The 21,311-nt window shown below is 40.1% G+C and overlaps 1 protein-coding gene across 1 annotated transcript in view; it reads right to left on the bottom strand.

Annotated features, from left to right (window-relative positions):
- Nucleotides 1–21,311, bottom strand: part of LOC119734957 (NADPH:adrenodoxin oxidoreductase, mitochondrial-like) — an 85,709-nt gene that overhangs the window by 19,755 nt on the left and 44,643 nt on the right. Inside the window, exon 10 of the mRNA XM_038208613.1 lies at nt 6,226–6,399. Coding sequence (XP_038064541.1) covers nt 6,226–6,399 — 174 coding nt within the window. The remainder of the gene's footprint in view (nt 1–6,225; nt 6,400–21,311) is intronic.

A 21,311-nucleotide genomic window follows, 5' to 3' on the forward strand; every position in this document is an offset into this window, starting at 1 on the left:
GCGCATAGTTAAACGAATTAAGCAGGAAAATTATATATATGTTAGTATGACGGGAAGTATCTACAAGCAAATAGTGTGCAAGTCACACCGCATTGTTCAGCATTGAGTTATCCTTACTGTGCAACGTTTTGTGTCATTTACTTGAATTTGGTTTTGTGACGAATGGAATCTTAGGGAGGAAGAGGTGGATGAAGTGACTCCCTATTTGCAGGGCATGAATTAAGCCGTGAACCCTCAACCCTAAATTGCTACTCGTGAGTACCTTCTTCTAAATGCACCAGGACGAGTACTCGAGTAGATGAAAAGTTACTTGCCCAGCGGTAGTTGCATCGCTTGCTACTTATAGCCGTGCACATCATAAAACACAAAACGGGGAGCCAGGACCAAGAAGTTTTGTGATGACGTTTGACTTTCCTTTGACTAGAGGCATTTGCACGTTGCTAATATTAGTGTGCAGGTTAGGTTATGTCACGAATCAACTACTCGACTAATGGTCCTCGTCCGAGGTTGTTGATGATGGCTTTCTTCTTTGATCGCTTATTGGACAGACTTTCTTAAATTGGGACACTGGGCAGACACTTCCTCACACAAATAAGAAGTGTGAATTTGCTCGCACAAAGAGCATCGTCCAAGGGTACTAGGTCATGATGGTTGTATTTCTTGGAGCTTCCATTGCATAGATTTTGATTAATCTCTTGCAGGGTGATCCAGGATGTTTTGAAAGGGGTGGAGGGGGAGGGATGAGGCATTGCACAAAAAGTCAATGCATAAAAAGATCGCAGGCCTGACTGAAGACCAAAGACTGAAGCAGTGAAACAGTACACGTTTCAAATGCAGTTACATATGTTGTGCTAAGCTTCTCACTACACTTTGGGATTCCATCACATTTTGCGAAGGAGACTAGACGTCATTAGTGCCTGTCGAAAAATGTGTAGGATACCAGACACATTTTTCCCCATGGCAAAAAAATAAACAGGTGTAAAATGCGAGTACCTGTGCATGTTTTTCCAGGTCATACTATAATAACCTATTTGAAAAAGTCTCCGCCAATGCCTGAGAAACGACGATGTGACATTCACTTGCAGAAAATCTGGTATTCAAACAAAAAAAGTGAATTTAGCAAAAATTTCAGAGTCCTACATTCTGCAGTACAAACACTCAATTAAAACAGCAATCCCGATTCAAGCCATTTTATGGCTGAAATCCAAGAAAAATAAACCGAACGATAATAATCCTCATTACATTTTCAGATACCGTTGGGAGGTCTAATAAAAAACAAATGGAAATACACACAATGTACTGCACACACACCGGAGCAATACTTACTGCTTGGAAATCTTAACTACATGAATAAAAGAACCGCCAAAACCCATAAAAATTCTTGGATCTTTTATAAGGTCAGTTGAGGGCATTGCTCCGGCATTATTCCCCGAGTTACAATGGTGAACCTCTGTGCAAAATGGCCAGCCAAATTTGCATTTTAGATTGGGGCCGAACGAAAGCAGTCACAAACAAAGTAATAAACATCTTACTTAGTAAAAATTGAGACAAGTTTTATCCACAAAGGGCTGAGGTGGCAAAATTTGGCAATAAAAGTAATTTCCAACCACATGTAACTGTGAAATTTTACACTAATGTCAGATTTTTAAATTCCATACGATTTTTAAATTCTATACGATGCTGTTCTAAGGCAGAACCCTTTGATGACCACCCGTTTATGTTCAGACAACTTCCCAAAATGAGACAAATTCTAGGACTTTTTCGAGTAGAAATACATGTATCATAAAAACATAACATAAGGAAATGTTTGTCTTTTTGTTGAGAGTTCTACACTAGAATTGTATGATCAGATGTTGAAAACACTTTGACTATTTAGCTTTTTATCAGATTCATGTGCTGTCAAATGAGAACAAAAGGTTGAGAATGTTGATCATCTGGATTCGCTACACATTTCAAGCAACTTTGGGCTTGTATGGTATCTCAGCTGCTGTTAAATTCATAATTTTTTTTTTTTTAATGAATATTGCTTAAGACCACTTTGACTCAAACTTATCCCTTTAAAACTGCCTCCGCACGTGTGCAGAATGTGCGCAAAATGTCAAGTTTTATTAGTGAAGAAAACCATACATTCCGTCTGGCTAGCCAGATGGCACAAGTCTGCTGCAAGCCATTTCACGTCAAGGCATAGGGGGATTTTATGTTTGATTTATTAAAAAACAAGCGAGCGACGGGCGATCTGGTGGGAAACGGTACTCCTAATTCGTAAATTATTGCTGAATAAACAGAGAAGGATTGAAATATGCACCCTGTTTACATCGGATAGAGGTGCAATGTGACAAGCAAGTAACATCAATTTTTTTTAAATAAGGGTTTAAATTTTCCTGGGCGGGTTTTATCAAACAAACATGAAAATGATGTGTAGCTCAGAATGTGACGCTGGGATGCTTCATCTTAAACTATGTGTATACATGTATGTTATACGGCCTACATTGTGAATGTTCCACGACCAGGTGTAAATTAAAATTCGACCTTTTTACTCTCTGGTGAATAAGGGAAAAAGAGTGGAGCCGGTGGAACTGGTGTAGGCATCTTTTAAACTTGCCTAGCTGGTGTAAACATAGTTAACATGGTATAAACTTGCACTGATCTGGTGTAAATTATGACAAATTGGTTTGTAATAGTTTGAATTTTACTTCAATTGGTGTAAACAAAGTGTAAACATGGTGAAACCGTGCTTGGATTAGTGTAAACAGGTGTTAACATGCTGAAGCTGGTGTTGGTAAGCCAAGTTGTAAATCCGAGTATTTGATTTGAAATCTGTTTATACATATACCGGTATGCAGCCTCTCAACAATTGAAAGGACAAAACATTTCCACAGTGTATTTTAACTCATACATTGTATAAGTAGATGCTGTTGGTTTTTGCATGTTCAGTTATAAATTGTTTCCAGGCCTGCGCGCATGATCCAGTGGGATACGCATCAACTCCTTCACTTTGTTGTGAACAGGCAACACCGCAGCCTCTATACAGACAAGAGTCTAGACAGTTTTAGTTAAAAGCAGATCTTACGAGCCTTAATGACTTGACTTCAAGGCAGACAAAATGAATGAAAACAGGTGCATTTGACCATTATATCCAATAATGATGTACAAATGTTGACTTAATAACACGAGCAATTTCCAACCATAACGATCTTCTCATGTAGTTTCGCCAGACTCAATTGCCACACTTGTACTGGTACCATCTAATTTTCCAAAGCAAGGATTGCTTTCTCCATAAAAAAGTACTCTTAGATAAAAAAATTAATAAAAACAAGACGGTAGCTTGACAGCCATTTCAGCTTATGTACATCTGCAGGCTGGATGTTCACTGTCCATGTAGCCTATTCCAAATTAATACATGCATGTTTGGAAGTCATGTTGGAAATTGTTGCCCCAAGATTACATTAAAAAAAATCACCTCCACGCATTCACCAACATACAAACTAAAGACAAAAGCATCACGAATGAACCCTCATATGCAAATAAACATATTCTGTGCAAAGTTGTCCTTGCAGTGAAAATCAATCAAGTGACTGTTTTCAACAGTAAAGAGCTCCCAGCCTCCACAAAGCAGGATTGACTGGCTGTGACTGTTTATGTAACTTGATACAGCTATGCTTTGATTGTAGGTGATTGATAAGCAAGGTGTGCCTACTTCTTGCCCGCTTTTGTCTGTTGACTGAATTTGACTAGTCACAGTGCTTGCTTAAAATATGATCTGACTGTTGGTGACTAGCCTGTGTAAAAGGCAAGGCAGGGGAAGTCTGTAACTGTTCAGTTAGTAGGAGGGTATACATGAATATAATACAAATGGACAGTGACTGCACAGCCATTGAAGACGACATCTGACTTGCTGCATTTGAAGCCTGACTTGCTGCATTTGAAGGCATAGCTCTAAATATCAGTATCTAACCTTGAATTTCAGAAAATGTATTTAACATTTTTGACTTGCTGGACAAAGAATAATGGTATAAATAAAAATCTGATTATCAATTGGAGCAAGTTGGGATGATACACATGTTTTGTATAACCTTGCGCATGGAGGGCTACTTTTTAATTGGACGTACAGTAATGACATTTATTCAAAGAAACTTTTGAGTGCATCTAGAAGGGAGAGCTAATTGCTAATCATAGTAAAGGAATCTGCTACAGTCTTTATTAAATTATTGTACCTTCCAATTTGTTCATTCTCAAGTGGATTTGGTTCACTTTCCAAGAGGCGGCCTTTGAGATATCTCCCACGAACAATCCTGTTATGGTTTATTATGACAGAAGCAGTGCAATTTGAGGCATATGAATTATGACTACAATAAAAAAAAATACCATAAATAAAGTTGCATTCGGCGCACAACCAGAAGGTACCACAAACCCCTTTTTGTTATTTTTGTTAAGAAATACAGAAGTATCAATGTCCAATAAATGCTCTCATCAAGTTGAATGTATAAACGTCTGCCGAACCCGAACGTTCGTTCCTTAAAATCACACGTACGACACAAATTTTGACAAGGAAATTGTGAAGTTTGTTCATACAGTAAATGTCACAACGGCGAGGTCTCGGAGGTAAATTTCACGGTCGGGACCATTTTTATGGAGCTTCATAAAAATTCCAGTCATGCCCCAAAAATCACACATGTAGAACTGCATGTGTTTGCATGTGTTCAAAAAGGCAGATGGGGTGCAACAAGATTTATAGTGTTCATTTTAAGTTTTTTAATAAAAACATGTAGTCATGTACTACTGTGTAATGTATGAGCCAAACTGTATGAGCCAAACAATCAATGATGGAAAAAACCGAGAAACACTGATGGAATCAGTTACATGTACATGTACAGTCACTCTTGTTTTACTATACTCTTGAGGACAATGCTTTGTGTTTTCCTTTGTCCCTGTGATATAACACTCTCCCATAGACTAAGCTCACAAACCTACCACAGAGGACCGTTTCTAACAAAAGACCCAACTCCCGAGGACTGAAAGGATCTGTTGTTCTCCCTTTATGACGTCGGTACTCGGGGGTTATATGTAGAACACGTACATGTAGTTCTTCTTTGAGATTAAATGGTCTTAAAGCAGGTTTAGGATATACATAATTTGTATAAATTTTTTAAAACGTGGAGAAATGAGGCAGAGGAGGAACTAGAACCAAGGTTACATGTAAGTCTCGATGGAACACGACGCAAAATTCTCCTGATTGGTTAAGAAATCCTTGTACACCAAAAGCAATCTCCCAGCAGCGACCTGTGATAACAATTTCTCAAAGTGGAATTCCGTGGAGGTTACATACTGCATCTGTCATTTAGGAGTGAAAATGATTACTAATCTGGACCAGCTGGAAATTCTGTCATCAGATTGGACTATCGGATGAAGAATGCTGTGTTAATTAGCAGCTGAAGGGCACCGGAAATGAGAAAAAAAAAAAAAAAGTTGCAGCCAAACATGAGCGTGATCGAGAATTAGCCATTTCTATATGGTCTGACAAATTTTTGTGACAACTGTAGCAGATACTGTGAATACGGGTATCTGAACACTGCCTAAATTTTCTTGAGCTGCATCCAAATTACTTGGCTACGGCTAGCAATTACACACACGCCTATGGAAGCCGCTGTAGCCACTTCCCATAGACGTGTGTATTACTGCCAGCCATTTTGTTACACTCAAGGTAAACTTAGGAACTTTGGCACTCTGACCCATGAAACTCTGTGCATACCTTGCATGTGCTGTATACAAGCTAATGCGCTCTTGTACTGGGTATTACACACATCCAGAGTACAGACACACGTGAGAAAAACAGATTCTATGATGTCCTCGAAGGTATATCTTTTGTTGAGAACAGTCCTCGAACGTAAATTTGTGTGTGCGTAGTCTCTGGGGGAGTGTTATATTTTAGGAACAAATGGAAAGACAATGCCTTGTCCTCAGACGTAATGGTAAAGTACGGCTGTGCGCAAGCTTAAGTATGTTCAAAATTTCGTGGGTTGCAGTGCCGAAGTTCCCAAGACTAGACTTGATTCATCTTGTTGGTATCACCCTTTACCACCACGGTAACTTGACTGCGCATGCCAGGGTTTGGACCTGCTGCATTAGGAGAACACAATCCACATCCAGTCTTGGAACAAGAACACTGTTGAAGGAGCGAGATTTATTTTTAGGGGGACGTGGGAAGAATAGCCGACACTTTCTTACCTCGTTCTTTCAAGACTTGTTCTACCTCCTCCCATCCTCTCTTGTCTCCTGTGACATCCAAGGAGCCGTCAGACAGGTCACTGAGGATCGTCTTGGCAGTCTCCCGGCCATCATTCAAGGAGGACAAAATGACACCTGTTGGGCCTCGCTTGACCCAGCCGCTGCAGTACAAACCTGATGGAACAGGACGGATGCACAGACAATTGTAAATGTTATCACTCCGCAATAATACTACACATCTTTTGAAGAACACTTTGCGTTGAATCTGATTCTTCAAGAATCACTGAAATGCACAAGTCAATGAAAAGTCACTATTGCCAAGGAGTTACAAAGTAAAGTCTGTCACAAGCCAATGTGGCCCATCAAACCGGCGTTTATCTCTGGTTTTAGCATGAAACGACTGGGAATTTTTATATTCCCCCTGGATGGGATGTTAGTCTATCACAGGTTACTCCCCAGCTAATGCCAGTACCCATTTGTACTCCTGGGCGAAGGGGCAAGTGGGGGTGAAGTGGCTTGCTCAGGGACACAACCTACGGCCGGCAGCTGGATTTGAACCCCTGACCCTCTGATCATGAGTCATAAACCCTAACCACCAGGCCACCCTCCCCGCAATATGAGCAGAGTACTTAATCCACAGTTGGAAATGCAGTCCGAGTCCTCACAAGTAACCACAAGTCATCACACATCATCACAAGACAATTACAAGTCATGCAGTCTCCAGTAACAAGCTAATGACAAGGCATTCCTTTGCCATTGGTTATATCCCTGTCGCTTGGTTGATTGAGTCTACATACAGTGGGGCTCCAGATACTAATATACTTTTGAGTACACACCCACTTTATAGACTATGATGTACTGTGTGCAGAACCTGAAGGTGAGAATCATTGTCAATAGCATCCCAGATACAGAGCTGAAACATTTAATGATGGCATTTTGACAGAGCACACATCGATACTTGCTGGTAGCTCCGAGCGTGTTTTTGTTATTTCAATTCAGTAACGACGAATGGAAATAAGGTGTACTCATGCCTATCCAAGCAATGCAAAACCACTGCCCTCTAACTCCGCCTTAACACTCAAGATCTATTTGCTGCAGAGAGCACACCACAACCGAATGTGCATGGAGGATTAACATTCACCGAGCATCGTTCGCCAATGTTCCTTGAAGAGGAATACGCAGGATGGTAAATGGCATTCAAGTGTCTCTAACACCTTAAAATGGTCAAATTCCCTGCGGATAACACTGCAGTGCCATTACGTTGACAGCAATATTGAAGTACGTAATGTACATGCACTTGAACACAAGTTGAGGTATTTTTTTTCATGCTTCATAACATGTCCTGTACGATTCTGCTAGCCTCATAAGATATGCACCTGCTACTTTCACCAAGTGCACTTGAGTTATTTGCATAAGAGACCATATGTGATTTAGCATTTTTGGAATCCTCTAATATGTGGGTTCAAAACGATTAGGCGTACTACACTGGCCACATGCATTTTGAAAGTTGCTTACTGATTTCTTCAATGCTCACAATGAAACAGTGGCATTGAACTTTGGTCAACACCGGAATATGTATGCAAATCATTTCGCAAGTAAATTTCTGTGTTTCACACGTGGTAGATGTATGCCATGTTCCCTCTATGTATCACTGCATGTATTCATGGGCACGAAACACTTGGCAAGCTGTAATCGGAAATGAAAATCAAATTTAAATTTGTCACGTACAAATTAACCTGGATAGATACAAACAAGTCTGATGCCTGATTTACTGTAGATTTCCCAAATCGCCAAGACAAATTATATTCAGAAGGAGAAAACTCAAATCCAAATTGGAAATAATTGGGTTATTTTTTTGTATTTGGACACAAGTTGGAAACAGTGTCAGGAACTCAGTGGAGTCATCTGTGATTCACGGGCACGAAACACTGGGCCCGAGTTAATCAACTGCAGGACGAATTAGTTCACTGCTTAACGGTGCAGCCGTCCGATTACACACTCGTACGCTTTCAAGTAGCGCGGTGTAAACAGGCCGGTCATTTTTGTCGGAGGCAACCGGGGACAGGCTTTGGAGAGACGGATTTGTCCCAGGAAAATTGCTGTTTTGATTACAGGATCCGCGGGGAGATCCAGGTATCAATGCGTCGGGAAAATCAGAATTATAGGCTCTCAGAGAGGGGCACAAATTGGAAGGGGAGCAGAAATTGAGGTGGACAAAACATTCGGTTAATTGTATCCGAGTCAAATTTAGCAGGGGATCCTGTTTCTTGGGATACATAACCACCAAACGGAAATGAAAATATCTGTAAAAGGTGAAGCAGAATTGTCTGGTCTGGGTTATTAAATTACATCTAGAGCTAGACAATACCCATATCAAGGAATTTGAAGTTATCTAAGCGGGTGGCAAACTGATCCAAACGTAATGAGTTTAAAGGTAGAGTATATAATTTGCAGCTATCCAAAAAGTAACTGAAAAAATAAGTGTTGAAAAGCATATTTTGTTTAAACATGGTAATTGCACTAAACTACCTGTGAAATTATTCTTTCTGGCATGCTGTCATTTTGAGGAAAACAATAAAAGAAGGTAATTTTTTTTTTTGTAAAAGAAGGAAATTTCTGATAGTACATGTAGTTCATTGAACTGCACTTGTCGCAATTGATCCTCATGTATTTTTCTTTTAATATTATCAAATAATACCCTGTTTGCAAAGTATTCAGAACGTTAATAAATTATTGTATTTAACTAACAATGCTCAGAATTGACATTAATCTTCCCACTTGAGGCATAATAGCTTGGAAATGTGCAAACCTGTACATGTATATGAATGTAATGTGAAGTATTTGTATGCTAGAAATTATCAATGGTGCATATTTTGACTAATTCCATAAATAATTCATATGTGACCTTTTGGAAACCTCCACCTAGTGGAGGCATTTTCTGCAACAAGCTAAGATATATTAGTGACTTTATCAGATTTACATGTTTATTCCAATATGTATTAACGACGTTATGGACTTTAATTGAATCAAAAAGTAAATTCACTTATTTTGATGAGACCTTCTGGTCGGGTGTGCCGACGTCTGAAGTGGCCGGACACCTCATGAATTTTTCATTGTCAATAATTTTCCAGAGCAGTGTGCCATTTTTTGGGGGAGTTCACCAAACCTTCTTCTCTGGCTCTAGAATTATTTATGAGCCTTTAAAGATATAGTCCATCATTTGTAATTTGTGCATTTTGTTCGTTTGAAGCAACAAAAGTGTTCAAAATCTAATGAGGGATACTGAACCACTAATCTGATGAAGTTTCAGCTAAGCTTCAGCTGTATTTTCCGAGAAAAACAGCATTTTAGGATCTCAATTTCAAATCAAAAGTTACTGAATCATGTTTTGAATTGTTTTGAATTGCAGCTATACGCGATGTCGCGCACTGATCCGATGAATTATAGCAACCACGCGCATGTGTGCGTCGTGCCAATGCTTGCGCGCGCTTCGCCGAAAAACAAAACGAATTACTAATTTAATTTTTCCTACGGTGTGTCTTAAGACACACCGTTGGAAAGGCCTTCTTTCGTTGATTACTTCAAAATGACAGCTTCCCAGAAATAATAATTTCACAGGGAGTTTAGTTCCCTTACTATCTTTCAACCAACTATTTTTTTCAACAATAATTACGCCAGTTACGTTTCGGATGGCTGCAAATGATGGACTATAGCTTTAAGTCCAAACCAATTGGACATGTGCCAAACTGTGGTGTCGTGGGCTCCGTACGCGAGCAGGAAAAGACTTGTTTACCACTTTTGAAAGCCCCTTGGACGGGATACAACTTGTGCACATATTGGTTCACGCGCATATAGCGCTTACTTTGAATGTGCCATAGCGTCTTCGCGTGAGCGTCAGACGTCATCAGAAATGCATTCAAATGTCTCTCCCAGTGGTCTCCCCCAACTCTCCCTTTCTTACCGTTGAGGGGGTACTTGGGCACGGAGCCTATAGTACAGGATTTAATTTTCTTGATACAGAATATGGACCTTTTTCATTGATACAGAGTCCTGAAGTTATAGGACTAATATCTCCTGAAGCCAAAGTGCTGAGATGAAGTCAATATTTGGTAAAAAAAAAACCTTTGTGTACACAGACTTTAAATTATATTTCCAACAAACTTAACTTTAGCCCCAAACAGATATATTGGCTCCAAATGGCTCCCTCTTAAGACAACAAGCCTATATAAACAGATACTTAATTAAAAGTACATTTAATTGAGGCACTAATTAATTCCAATAATCAGTCTTGTTTGCACAAGGCTTCGGTGCAAACAAGTGCTCCAGTCAAGTACTTTTTTGAGGTCCAACAAAGTCCACTGATAAATTGAACGTGGTATAGTTGGAAATAAGTTTGCGGTCAGATAGAGTACTCAGACTTTGTATTAGGAGTACATGTACGGTGTAAGTATCTTATCAAGGAGAAGTTAAAAATGTCGACATATTTGCACTGTACAAGTATATTTGCACATTTCTTGTTAAACAGCGTCAAGTAGTTTGATCAAAACACTCAGTGTCAGCCAACACAGCCTTGGTGCTTATTACAATATAAGGTTATCTTACCACTAGGCCAGTAGTCAATTTTTCTATTCAAGTACCGTACTCACAAAAAAATTACTCGTGAGTAGCAAGAACTCCCCACGTAGTTAACCATATTCCCATAAAAGCAGAAAAATGTCATACACTAGTATGACATGTTAAGCAAATAGCGTTCAAGTCACACCACACTCTTCAGCACTGAGATATCCTTACTGTGCAACATTTTGGATAATTTACTTGAATTTTCTTCTTTCTTTTTTTTGGATGAATGGAATCCTAGGGAGAGAGAGGTGGAGGGAATGTTTCCCTGTTTGCAGGGGACGTATTAAGCCGTGAACCCTAAACCCTAACTTGCTACTCGCGAGTACCCGCTTCTACTCACGCCAGGATGAGTACTCAAGAAGGCGAAAAAACGCGAGTAGAACAACAAGTAGCATTTACTCGTGAGTACTCGAGTAATCGAGTTACTCATCCAGTGGTAATTAACACTTTGTATGCTATTATGAATGCCGTGTGTGAACGGTAGATGACACTTCTTGACTACTTTGAGAGCCCAAGGGAGGGACATACACACAAACGTGTGTTCACCGTCAATTGTGGACGTCCTATTGTCCCTCTTTTGTTTGTACTCTAACTTTTTAGGAAGACTCCCATAGGTTTTGTACATGACCCCAACTGCGGACGTATGCTGGGAATCGTGGACGATATTGTTCTCTTTTGTTCTCTGGTATTTTTCGTCCAAGGTTTGAACACGTTCACCGCGTACTGCTTCGCGTGCATAACGGTGTGATAGATGCAGGACTTATTTCAGACTAAATGTGCACAAACGCATCTAGCATCTTTGCGTGAATGTCAGGTGGGATCAGAATTGTCAGATTTGCATTCAAATTTCCCTCCCAGTGGCTTCCCCAAACTGTCCACTTGCAGCAGTTGAGGGGGTACGTGTAATGGTGCATACAGTGTCCATGTCACGAAAAGAATGCCTAGAACACTGGTCACAATGCGCACATTCCACAGCGTACTGAGTAGAGAGTCCGTGATTAGATGACTATAATGAAGACATCTTGAGGAATTACAAGATGTACATTAAGAAGGTCAAACCAGTGGCACCAACAAGATACATTTCTTTACGACTTTCAGTCTGATCCTCCAAACTTATACCATTTTTTATATAAGGACCTTATACAAACAGAGCACATGCATCATTTTGAGGAAGACACGGGATCACCGTTCTGCTAATTTACTTCTGTTTATCCAGCAGCTTGACAAGACAGGAATTCAAATATAAACGCCAAGACCGCAGCCAAACGTGCCAGGGAGGAAAAGTATGACGGTCATCAGCACGCGCAGCTTTTGATGGGAGCCATATGACAGAAGAGGTCTAATGACTGGTGATATTGTTGGCAGTGTCTCTCTATCACAGGCTAAGCTCCATTACACGTATCATGTGTTGATTGCATTCACCGGATACCGAGATTTTCAGCAATGTCAACTCTGCTAATGGGGATGGTGGCGACCGGTAGAATGCACACTGTGTACTGACTGGTGATATGGCATTGTGGGTCTGTGTACTAGCTTTGCTGCGACGCCATACGTGTGACTATAAAGTGTAGTCTCTTCTTAATACGATAGTGCCAGCGCCTCTCTGTCTCACGCACGACTACGTTCATGTTGTCTTTCAATTGAATGGGTGTAAAGTTGCACCACATGTTGACTTGTTTAGACACAGGGGACCACTGTCAAACTGTGCACTTTAACTTGTGTAAAGATTCTTTAAATGATGCTTTCAGAGCGTAGGGGCATAGAGCTAAGGCCTACCGGTAGCTCTATGGTCAGGGCAAGTTCACACTACACCTATATGTGCAAAAGCGAAAGCAACTTTTGGACGCTGCAAGGTACAAAGTTTCCGAAACACATTTCCGAAAGAGAGGGGGAACAGTACTGTAGGCCTATACGTATGTTTTCTTAGCTTTATAGATCCATAGAGGTAGAATTAGAAAGAAGGGGTGGGAGGTGGTGGGGGGGGGGGGGGGGGGCCGGGGAGAAATTGGGGCCGAAATTGCCCCTTTACAATACCATCACTTCCCTGTCATCCATGAGAAAAGACATGAAACTTTCCAAGATCTGTGCACAGTTTGATAACACCTTCAACAATATACATGTACGTGAGCATCACACCAATTTTGGTCGAAGGCTATATATTGATCAGAATTCTGATATACCCGACCTTCATCCTAAGAGCTCAAGCTCATTAGACAGAGTTACTAATGCCTCGCTGCACTTCTGCATCACCAAACTCCTTGCCATTAAGTTAATGTGTATATGGTTTGCCTGTCTGAACCCTGCGAGTGAGAGTGAAAACATTAAAACTAGCAAGAGTGGTCTCGTGTGGTATCATTATCTTGATGATCCAGGATTCCTGGCTCTATGGTGATACCATAATGTATCATGAAAGTACATGTAGCTGTTTGAAGATAGGAACAGCTAAACTTCAGGTACATGTATGTACACGGGCCCGTCGCTAGTGTTGGGGGGGGCGGAAGTACCAACTAGGGAGCCCACTACCATAAAAAAATTAAAAGTACACATGTATGGCTTTTGCCGTTGGGGGGGGGGGGGGCCAACTGCTCGGCAAGGGGGGCCCAGCCCCACCAGGCCCCCCACCCCCACCCTTGGCGACAAACAAAGTACGCACAACTATGAGAGTGGACTGTTTATGGTAAGACAACTGTCTGAAGAGTGTGCAATTTTCAACAAAAAGGAAGAAGAATGAATTATCTTTATCACATTTGTTGAGAAAACGGTGTGACTTGGTCACATGCCGATTTCTAGCTGGAAAGAACCCGCTACTTCGTTCAGCAGCACTTGTGTAATTCTGTGTCGTTTGAAATATTTCACGCTGGTACATGTACACTGAATCAGAAAATAGAAAAACAACAACTACCGGTACTACCAGTACAAATCGAAAACCACAAAACTAAGAAGATGGCATGTACGTACATGTACATCTTCACGTCTCGCCGTTCTGTGTCTGGCATTGTGCATGCATACATGTACAATACCATACCATCCAAGGACACAAAAATCAAAAATAGACAAGCCACCTAAATATCTTCACAGCAGTTGTGCCATATCACTTCCATTGATAGCATGCTGACAATTTTACACCAGAAAATTTCCCAGCAGGAGGTCTGCAACTACATGTAGTCCACGAACCTTCCACGAACACGGTCACTCAAGTCCAATGAGCAATGACCAATAAAGATACAAATAAATTGGCCTATATTGTATTTTTTTTGTTGGGCGTCACCACAGCAACGGTAATCAAAAACAGGTATCAAAGAGGCACACCATGCCTTCGCATCTATTTGTTTTGATGAAGAGGATTAAGACACCAGTTTGAAAATTGGTCGGGAAACCACACGCACTTAGGAGCTGCCTAGCACACGTTGCAATAATGGGGTCAACCAGTTTTCCGAACACCGGGTAAACATTATTAAAAAGGAATTTCACACATTTGGTGTTGTTGACTTTTTTGTTTATAGGCTTTCCTGGTGATAAAAACTGATAGTGGAGTGTTTGCTACAAAGTGCAATGTCCACTAGAAGCGACAGGGAAGTATACTGCCAAGATGAATTAATCCGGTTGTTGAGACACTGCCTTAGACACTACAGGAATGCAACTGCAGTCTTTCCCTGGAGGTCAAGAGGGGTAAATTGGGTAAATTGACTGCCTTGCTCAAGTTGATATTTGAGACCAATTTTTTTTTCTTCTTTAGACAAATATGGAGTTATCTCTTATTATTGGTGGACATTTAATCTGGATTGTGAAGGGCTTCAAATAGCAGAAAAGGAATTGTTTTTTTTTGTACTTCCTCCCACCCAGCCCTGTCCCAAAATATATGAGTTATTTATTTTGGGCTGCCCTATTTTTTAACACTAGGTAATGAAACTAATGGTATACCTTGTGTCCCCCCCCCCCCATATTTTCAAAAACATTGTCACATGAAACAAATGTTGACGATTCACTTTGATCAGTTATCCTGTTTTCCAAAAGCTTTCTGAAAATATTGAACAGTTGTCTTCTCTGCTTTATAATCAGTCAAATACAAACATTTCTTATAGCAACAATGCACCACAAGTGGTGAACTGTGTATGCAGAGAAGCGCTTGACAAACAGAAGGGCAGATATGTGTGTATATCCGAAAAAGACGATTATATCTAAAACATTGCATTTCTAATAAAAAAGAAATATGAAACTTGAATGGCAACTGTCAACATTTTGACGGCAGAAAAGCAGATTTCATTTTCGCTGTAAACTTTGCTTAATCTAAATATTTTCCTGTGTTGCTGACTATGTACAAATGTATGCAAAAAATCTTGCAAGTACTGGAAGTGGAATTACTGTAAACACCACCGCCAAGCAATTAGCTGTTGATGCAAATTTTGGAAAATCTGCGTGACGTGCATGTATCTACACTGTATCCTCCAATCTTAAGAGGCTCGGTTGAGCAATGCAAATATCGCGAGCCGAGACTCTAACATTGTACTTGATCATGTTGATAGGCTGGCGGACTCAATAACATCAATCACAAAACACACTTCTCGCCCGGTGGCCCTTCTAATATAGACCCAATTATGTTTCGGTTTTACCCCATCACGCCACACTTGACTTGGGAGTGAGATTCGGAGCGACACAGCACCTTGATGAAAATGAAAAAGGTCAGCCTTAAGACACGGCAACCCGATATAAACACAAGTTTGTTTTCCCTCAGCCACGGATTCAAAGGGGGAAAGAAAGAGAGAGAAAAAAAAAAGGAAAATTGTAAAAAAATAAAAAATTGGCACACAGCTTGAGGCGTTTTTAATTTCTACTTGTTTCCTGTTTTACATAGCCCACCTTTTCATATTTTTCATCGGTGCCCAGGCAGGGCCGGGAGCCGTTGAGTATCTCTAACTTCAATCTAACCTCTCTTATCCGCAGGTTCATCACTTTTTCAGAAGGAAAAAAATATATCGTCGAGATCGGAACACCGGCACCTCTCCAGACGAAATACAGTGATTAAATCAGTGGCGAACCGCGCTACTGGCCTCGCATACAACAGTGCATACATTCTCCGTGAATTGAATGCACGTGGATACAACCGATTCAGAGGTTGATACACGGACCAATTTGCTGCTCCCTACTCTTCAATATCGCACAAATCTTTCATTCTTTTCAAGGCTGGTGACAAAAGCACCTTTCAATTTTCTTCCGAGCCGAGGCACATACTGTAGTAATTCCGATATAAAGATGTTTACACTGTCGACAGTAATTTCATGCTTTTATGAACACACATGCATGCTTGTTTTGTATATTAGATAATACTCGGTCCAACGCAGTTTGAGCACTTGAATACTAAATTATTCCAAAATTGACAGCCATTTAAAAGATGTTCATTAAGCCTTTAGTGATTGAATGAAATTGTATACAGCGTATTTACTCCGCCATGAATCAATAAAACCATAGAGTTTAGTGCTGGGCGATTTGGGGCAGTTTGAGGAGTAAAATGGCTGCTCGGTTGTGGGCGCTATGAGGGCCAATGGGTTAAGGGGAAAAGAAACAGTACCCCCCGTATGTACGCATACACTCAAGTACAGTTTCTTAAAAAAAATTATGCACATACTCAATCAAAAGATTGAACATTCCAACACTAATAAAATTCAGGAGCTCAACAATTTCTGTATGTGCTTCATCTGAACAATTACCAACATACTGGTGTGACCTGATGATAAGGTCAAAGCAGAGAGTCAGCCCAGGAAATTAGCAAACACAATCCCATTATCTGCTTGTTGGCACTGCATTCCAAACACCTGCCCGTCATGACATGGGGGACTTGGCAAAGTCAACTGACAAGCAATTAAGGTCTGGTTGACAAACCAGAGTGGCATTCATGAGCCGCTGCTAAGTGCAGAAATGATTTGCTCAGCAAAAATGGATTACCAGCCAAAATAGCATGCAATGTACCGGTATACAGCCTGTCTAAAAAAAATGGTACAATCGAAAACGATTTTTTTTTTCAATATTAAATCTCAACATAAGTAAGTCGTTTTGAGCATCACATTAAAGAAAAAAGACCAGGCTTTCCAATACTTTTTGTTTCATCTCATTTGCTTTTGTCAATCCAGAGATAAATCCAGTTTACTGCAGAACACAAAAATCGAGTTTGTTTCTTTTGCCAAGTTGCAATCTTTTGTGAGCTTCAAGACAGCATGGCACAGTACTCAAAAGAACTCTGCCCATGCATAAAAGTGGCACAAAATTGATTTTGGTGTATCGCACTAAGTTGATTATATCTCTGAATTGACAAAAGAAATAAGATCAAACAAACACTATTGGAAAGCCCAGTCTTTGTTCTTTAATATTATGCCAAGTAAGAATGACTTATTTTGAAATTTCATATTTAACCAATTTTTTTTCTGATTGTACCATTTTTTTTGAGACAGGCTGTATTGCTTGTCGCTGGTTCCCAGTTGATTTTTGCTGTGTACATGTATCTGCTAAGTAAGGCTTCGTCCGAATGACTTGGCTGAGGCTTGAAATCATACACGTGCCAATGGGAAGCCGCTGCAATTGACACGTGTGTAAATTCAAGCCGTAGCCAAGTAAATCGGATGCGGCTTAATATTTTCTGCTTAGTACATTGTACATTTAGCTCCATGCATGAAATTGAGCTCAGGCTGCAAGTGTAATCAAGCATATACACAGAAGGCTCCTCAAATATTGTTATCTGTATTGCAGTCCGTTGGGACTTGAGAGTCAACTCTGATATTGCTCTTCACAGAGCCTTGAGGGCATTCAAACATGGCTTGTCACACCTTTAGTACTGTGTTTCAAACATTTTATTAAACTGGAGGATTCAGGACTGTTAGGGTTACTAACAAAGAATAATGTACATATGTACAAAGCGGAAGGAAAGATACAAACATATAAGGATAAAATTATGCGTTTGCCAACATAACCCCATGCTTGCTCTACGATTGCATGCTTAAAGGTAACATTTGCAAACATTAAAAAACAGAACAACCAAATTGTTATGAAATACCTTACATGACTGTAAGTGAATAACAGTCTCAAGCATTCTGTGAAATCATGGCACCTGGAGTACTGTCATTTTCAAGAAAAGTGGTTTTTTTGTACCAATTTCCAATGACGGTCGGCCGAAAAGTTGATTTTTTTTTTCTTCAAATACTGCCCCCAATTTACCAAATTTAGTTAGTCCACATGTTGTTTGCAATCGGTTACACATCCGTGCAGGCCAGCTAGTCTGGGTCCCCCAACCTGACAATTCCCCGACATTCATTGATTACTCTGTTTAGTGAAGTAGGGTCAGAGAACCAGACAACAAGAACAGCGTTCTTTCCTTTGGTTTTTCCAGCATCTGTGAACACAAAACTTTCAACAGGTCAGTGTAATAATATTTGCTATCAATAGTAACCTCCGAATCCATCCATTTCTGAAAATTACAGCCAAACAAATGTTGTTCATTGTATTAACACTACAAATTGCACACTGAGGATAAAGTAAATACGCTTTTACAAGTATGACATCTCCTCCACTTTACTTTAATTAATTAAAGACCAAGACCTAATTACAGTACAGTGAGCTGCCAGAACTTTAAAAAGCACAGAAAAAAAATGTATATGCAAAAACAGGTTATCAGCAGCAAATTCTTGTGATATACTTTGCTTCTGAATATTCTCAGCCAATTTGTACTGGTCACTTATGGCACATGAGTGGGGAGTGTGGCCTAGTAAAGGGTTTGTGACTCATGATCAAAGGGTCAGCTAGGGGTTTGAATGCAGCTGCTGGTCATATGTTGTGTCCTTGGGCAAACCACTTCACCCCACTTGCCTCTCTCCACCCAGGAGTATTAATGGGTACTGGCGTTAACAGGGGAGTATTACCTGCGAGGGACTGGCACCCGATCCAGGAGCAGTAGAAACATTCTCAATCGTTTCACGCCAAGGAAACCAGAGATAATCGCCGGCCTGATGGGCCACATTGGCTCTTGACAGACTTTACTTTTCTACTTTACTTATGGCACAGGAAGATGATCAGTCATTGCAACGGTCCACTGAAACTGCACATGGTGCTGAGCGATTAATCAAATTGCTGCATTAGAATGTAGGCTTCAAAATAGGCAACAGTGTACCGTACGGCACTCCCCAGGGATGAGATTTTTTTTTAATGTTTTGTGGGCGAGTAATGATCATGGGTAACGAAGACATCAAGCCGTGAGCCCCCATATTAGGGATATACAGTATGTCTCCCTGAGTTGACTGTTACATTTCGTTTTAAACAGCGAAGAGTTCTTCATGGCTAATCTTTGGAAAAGCCAAGCACATGCAGACTCATATACATGCACTGTGCACAACAGGAATGTCATATGATCAACTGGAGTCAGCTCTTTCATTTCATTTTAAACAGCCAAGACAGCGAACAGGTAAACGGAGCTAGAAGACCTGTAAAGATTTATTAGGATAATGACTAGATTTGCCCAGACTGAAGCTAAACATCCAGTGCAATGTTGAATCCAGATGACAGATAAAAGAACATCAGACCAATGTAAGCAGCCCTGACAACACGATTGAATCGAAATGATCACATTTTATAAAGTTCAGGTTCCTTTTGCCAAAACTGATTACTTAAAAAATTCACACTCCATATATATGTACATGTACCCCCCCGTATGTCCACACTGCAAACAACTGCAATGCCATAGCACTAGCAGGCGATACTGTTCGCCTTCCTGAGGGTTTTGAAAATTCCACAAAAACACAATTTTTTTAATGAACCCCGTCCCGGTAGGTTTATGCCATTTTCTTTTTATTTTAAACTTAAATACATAAAAGTTTTTAAGCTCTGTGTTAATGTCATTACATGGCTCTTTGACATTGAGGGCGCCAGACGACTAAAAACTGACTTGACTAATCAGCAGCTTTGTCAGTTCTTTTTTATGTACAAGTGTATACAATTATGAATGAGTTCAATAATAGGTGTACATAACAAAAACAATTGCATATCAAAAACAAAATTCCCAAATTGTAAAATGGGCAGAAAGGTGTCTCTCAATGCCAGTGCTCTTTGGTTTTTATTTTTTTCACTCTGCCACATACATGTAGCGTCCTCATCCCAGCTGCTCATAAACTCAACAGTACCAAATCAATGGGAAAGAGTCTGGCCATTTTCCAATAAAGTGTCGACAATATCTTCCATCAGACTACTATGCACTACTGCTGGGCGAGTAACTCGAGTACTCGTGAGTCGTGAGTAGTTTATGCTACTCATTCTACTCCTGGTTTTTTATCTATTCGACATGCTCGAGTACTCATCCTGGCACGAGTAGAAGCAGGTACTCACGAGTACAATTTAGGTTTTTACTTAGTGCAGGGTTCAAAATTAGCGGTAGCCCGCTAGCCAAATGCTAGTCAAAGTAGCCAGGCTGGCTACTCGAAAAAAATTATTGGGATACGGCAAAGATGAAAGAACAGGAAGAAATAAATCATGAAATTCAGAAAGCAAACCTATAACGATTTGTGTATAATTTTATCAACTTTTTTACAGGGTTAAATTATCAGATCTGTTTATTAAAAACACTGACAAAATTGCCTCGGAATAGATGAGAAATTAGTTGGAAATGATAAAAACGTATTTTACTTAGACATATTCACGTCTGTTTTCACAATCGCGTACTTGTACGTGTGTGAGTACGAAAATGATAACGATGCAAACATTTAACTACCTACATCTGATTGATTCTAGATTTATTCAGGCTCGTTTGGATCACGTTTTAATACAATTCCTATCAACGGTCATTTTAGATTTGTTTGTAAGTGATCGAGTTTCACGAGTCCACACGGAAGTTTCGGAAGTGAGAGGTCAATTTTTGGCACGATATTTCATTTTCGAGTTATGGCATTTTTCAGTTCCATTAAATTCCAAGGGTGCTTTTTTTTAAAGAAATCAGTAAAACTGATTGCACAAATTCTGACCTCTACACGTTCCTTTTCCTATTCGAGGGGGCTCGAAACGCCACAGGGGGTCAACATTCAGGCTCTATACACGTTTTACATGTATGCACATTGTTGTTTATGAGACACACTATAAAAGAAACGTATGCCGGCTAGTGAAAATGCCCGCGGGCTAGTTAAGAGTCTGTTTCAGTAGCCCGGCTGGCTAGTGAACACAAAAGTTAAGGTCGAACCCTGACTTAGTGTTCACAGCTTAATAAGTCCCCTGCAAACAGGGAATACTCCCTCAACCTCTCTGTCCCTAAGATTTCATTCGTCAAAACAAAAAATTCAAGTAAATGACCCAAAAAATTGTATAGTAAGGATAGCTCAGTGCTGAAGAAAGTGGTGAGACTTGCACACTATTTGCTTGTAGTTACTTCCCGTCATACTAACATACATTTCATTTTCTGCTTTTATGGGAATTCGGTTAACTACTCGTGAGTAATCGACTAC

This window comes from Patiria miniata, unplaced genomic scaffold (genome assembly GCF_015706575.1).
Source record: "Patiria miniata isolate m_02_andy unplaced genomic scaffold, ASM1570657v1 HiC_scaffold_28, whole genome shotgun sequence".
NCBI classification, from domain to species: Eukaryota; Metazoa; Echinodermata; class Asteroidea; order Valvatida; family Asterinidae; genus Patiria; species Patiria miniata.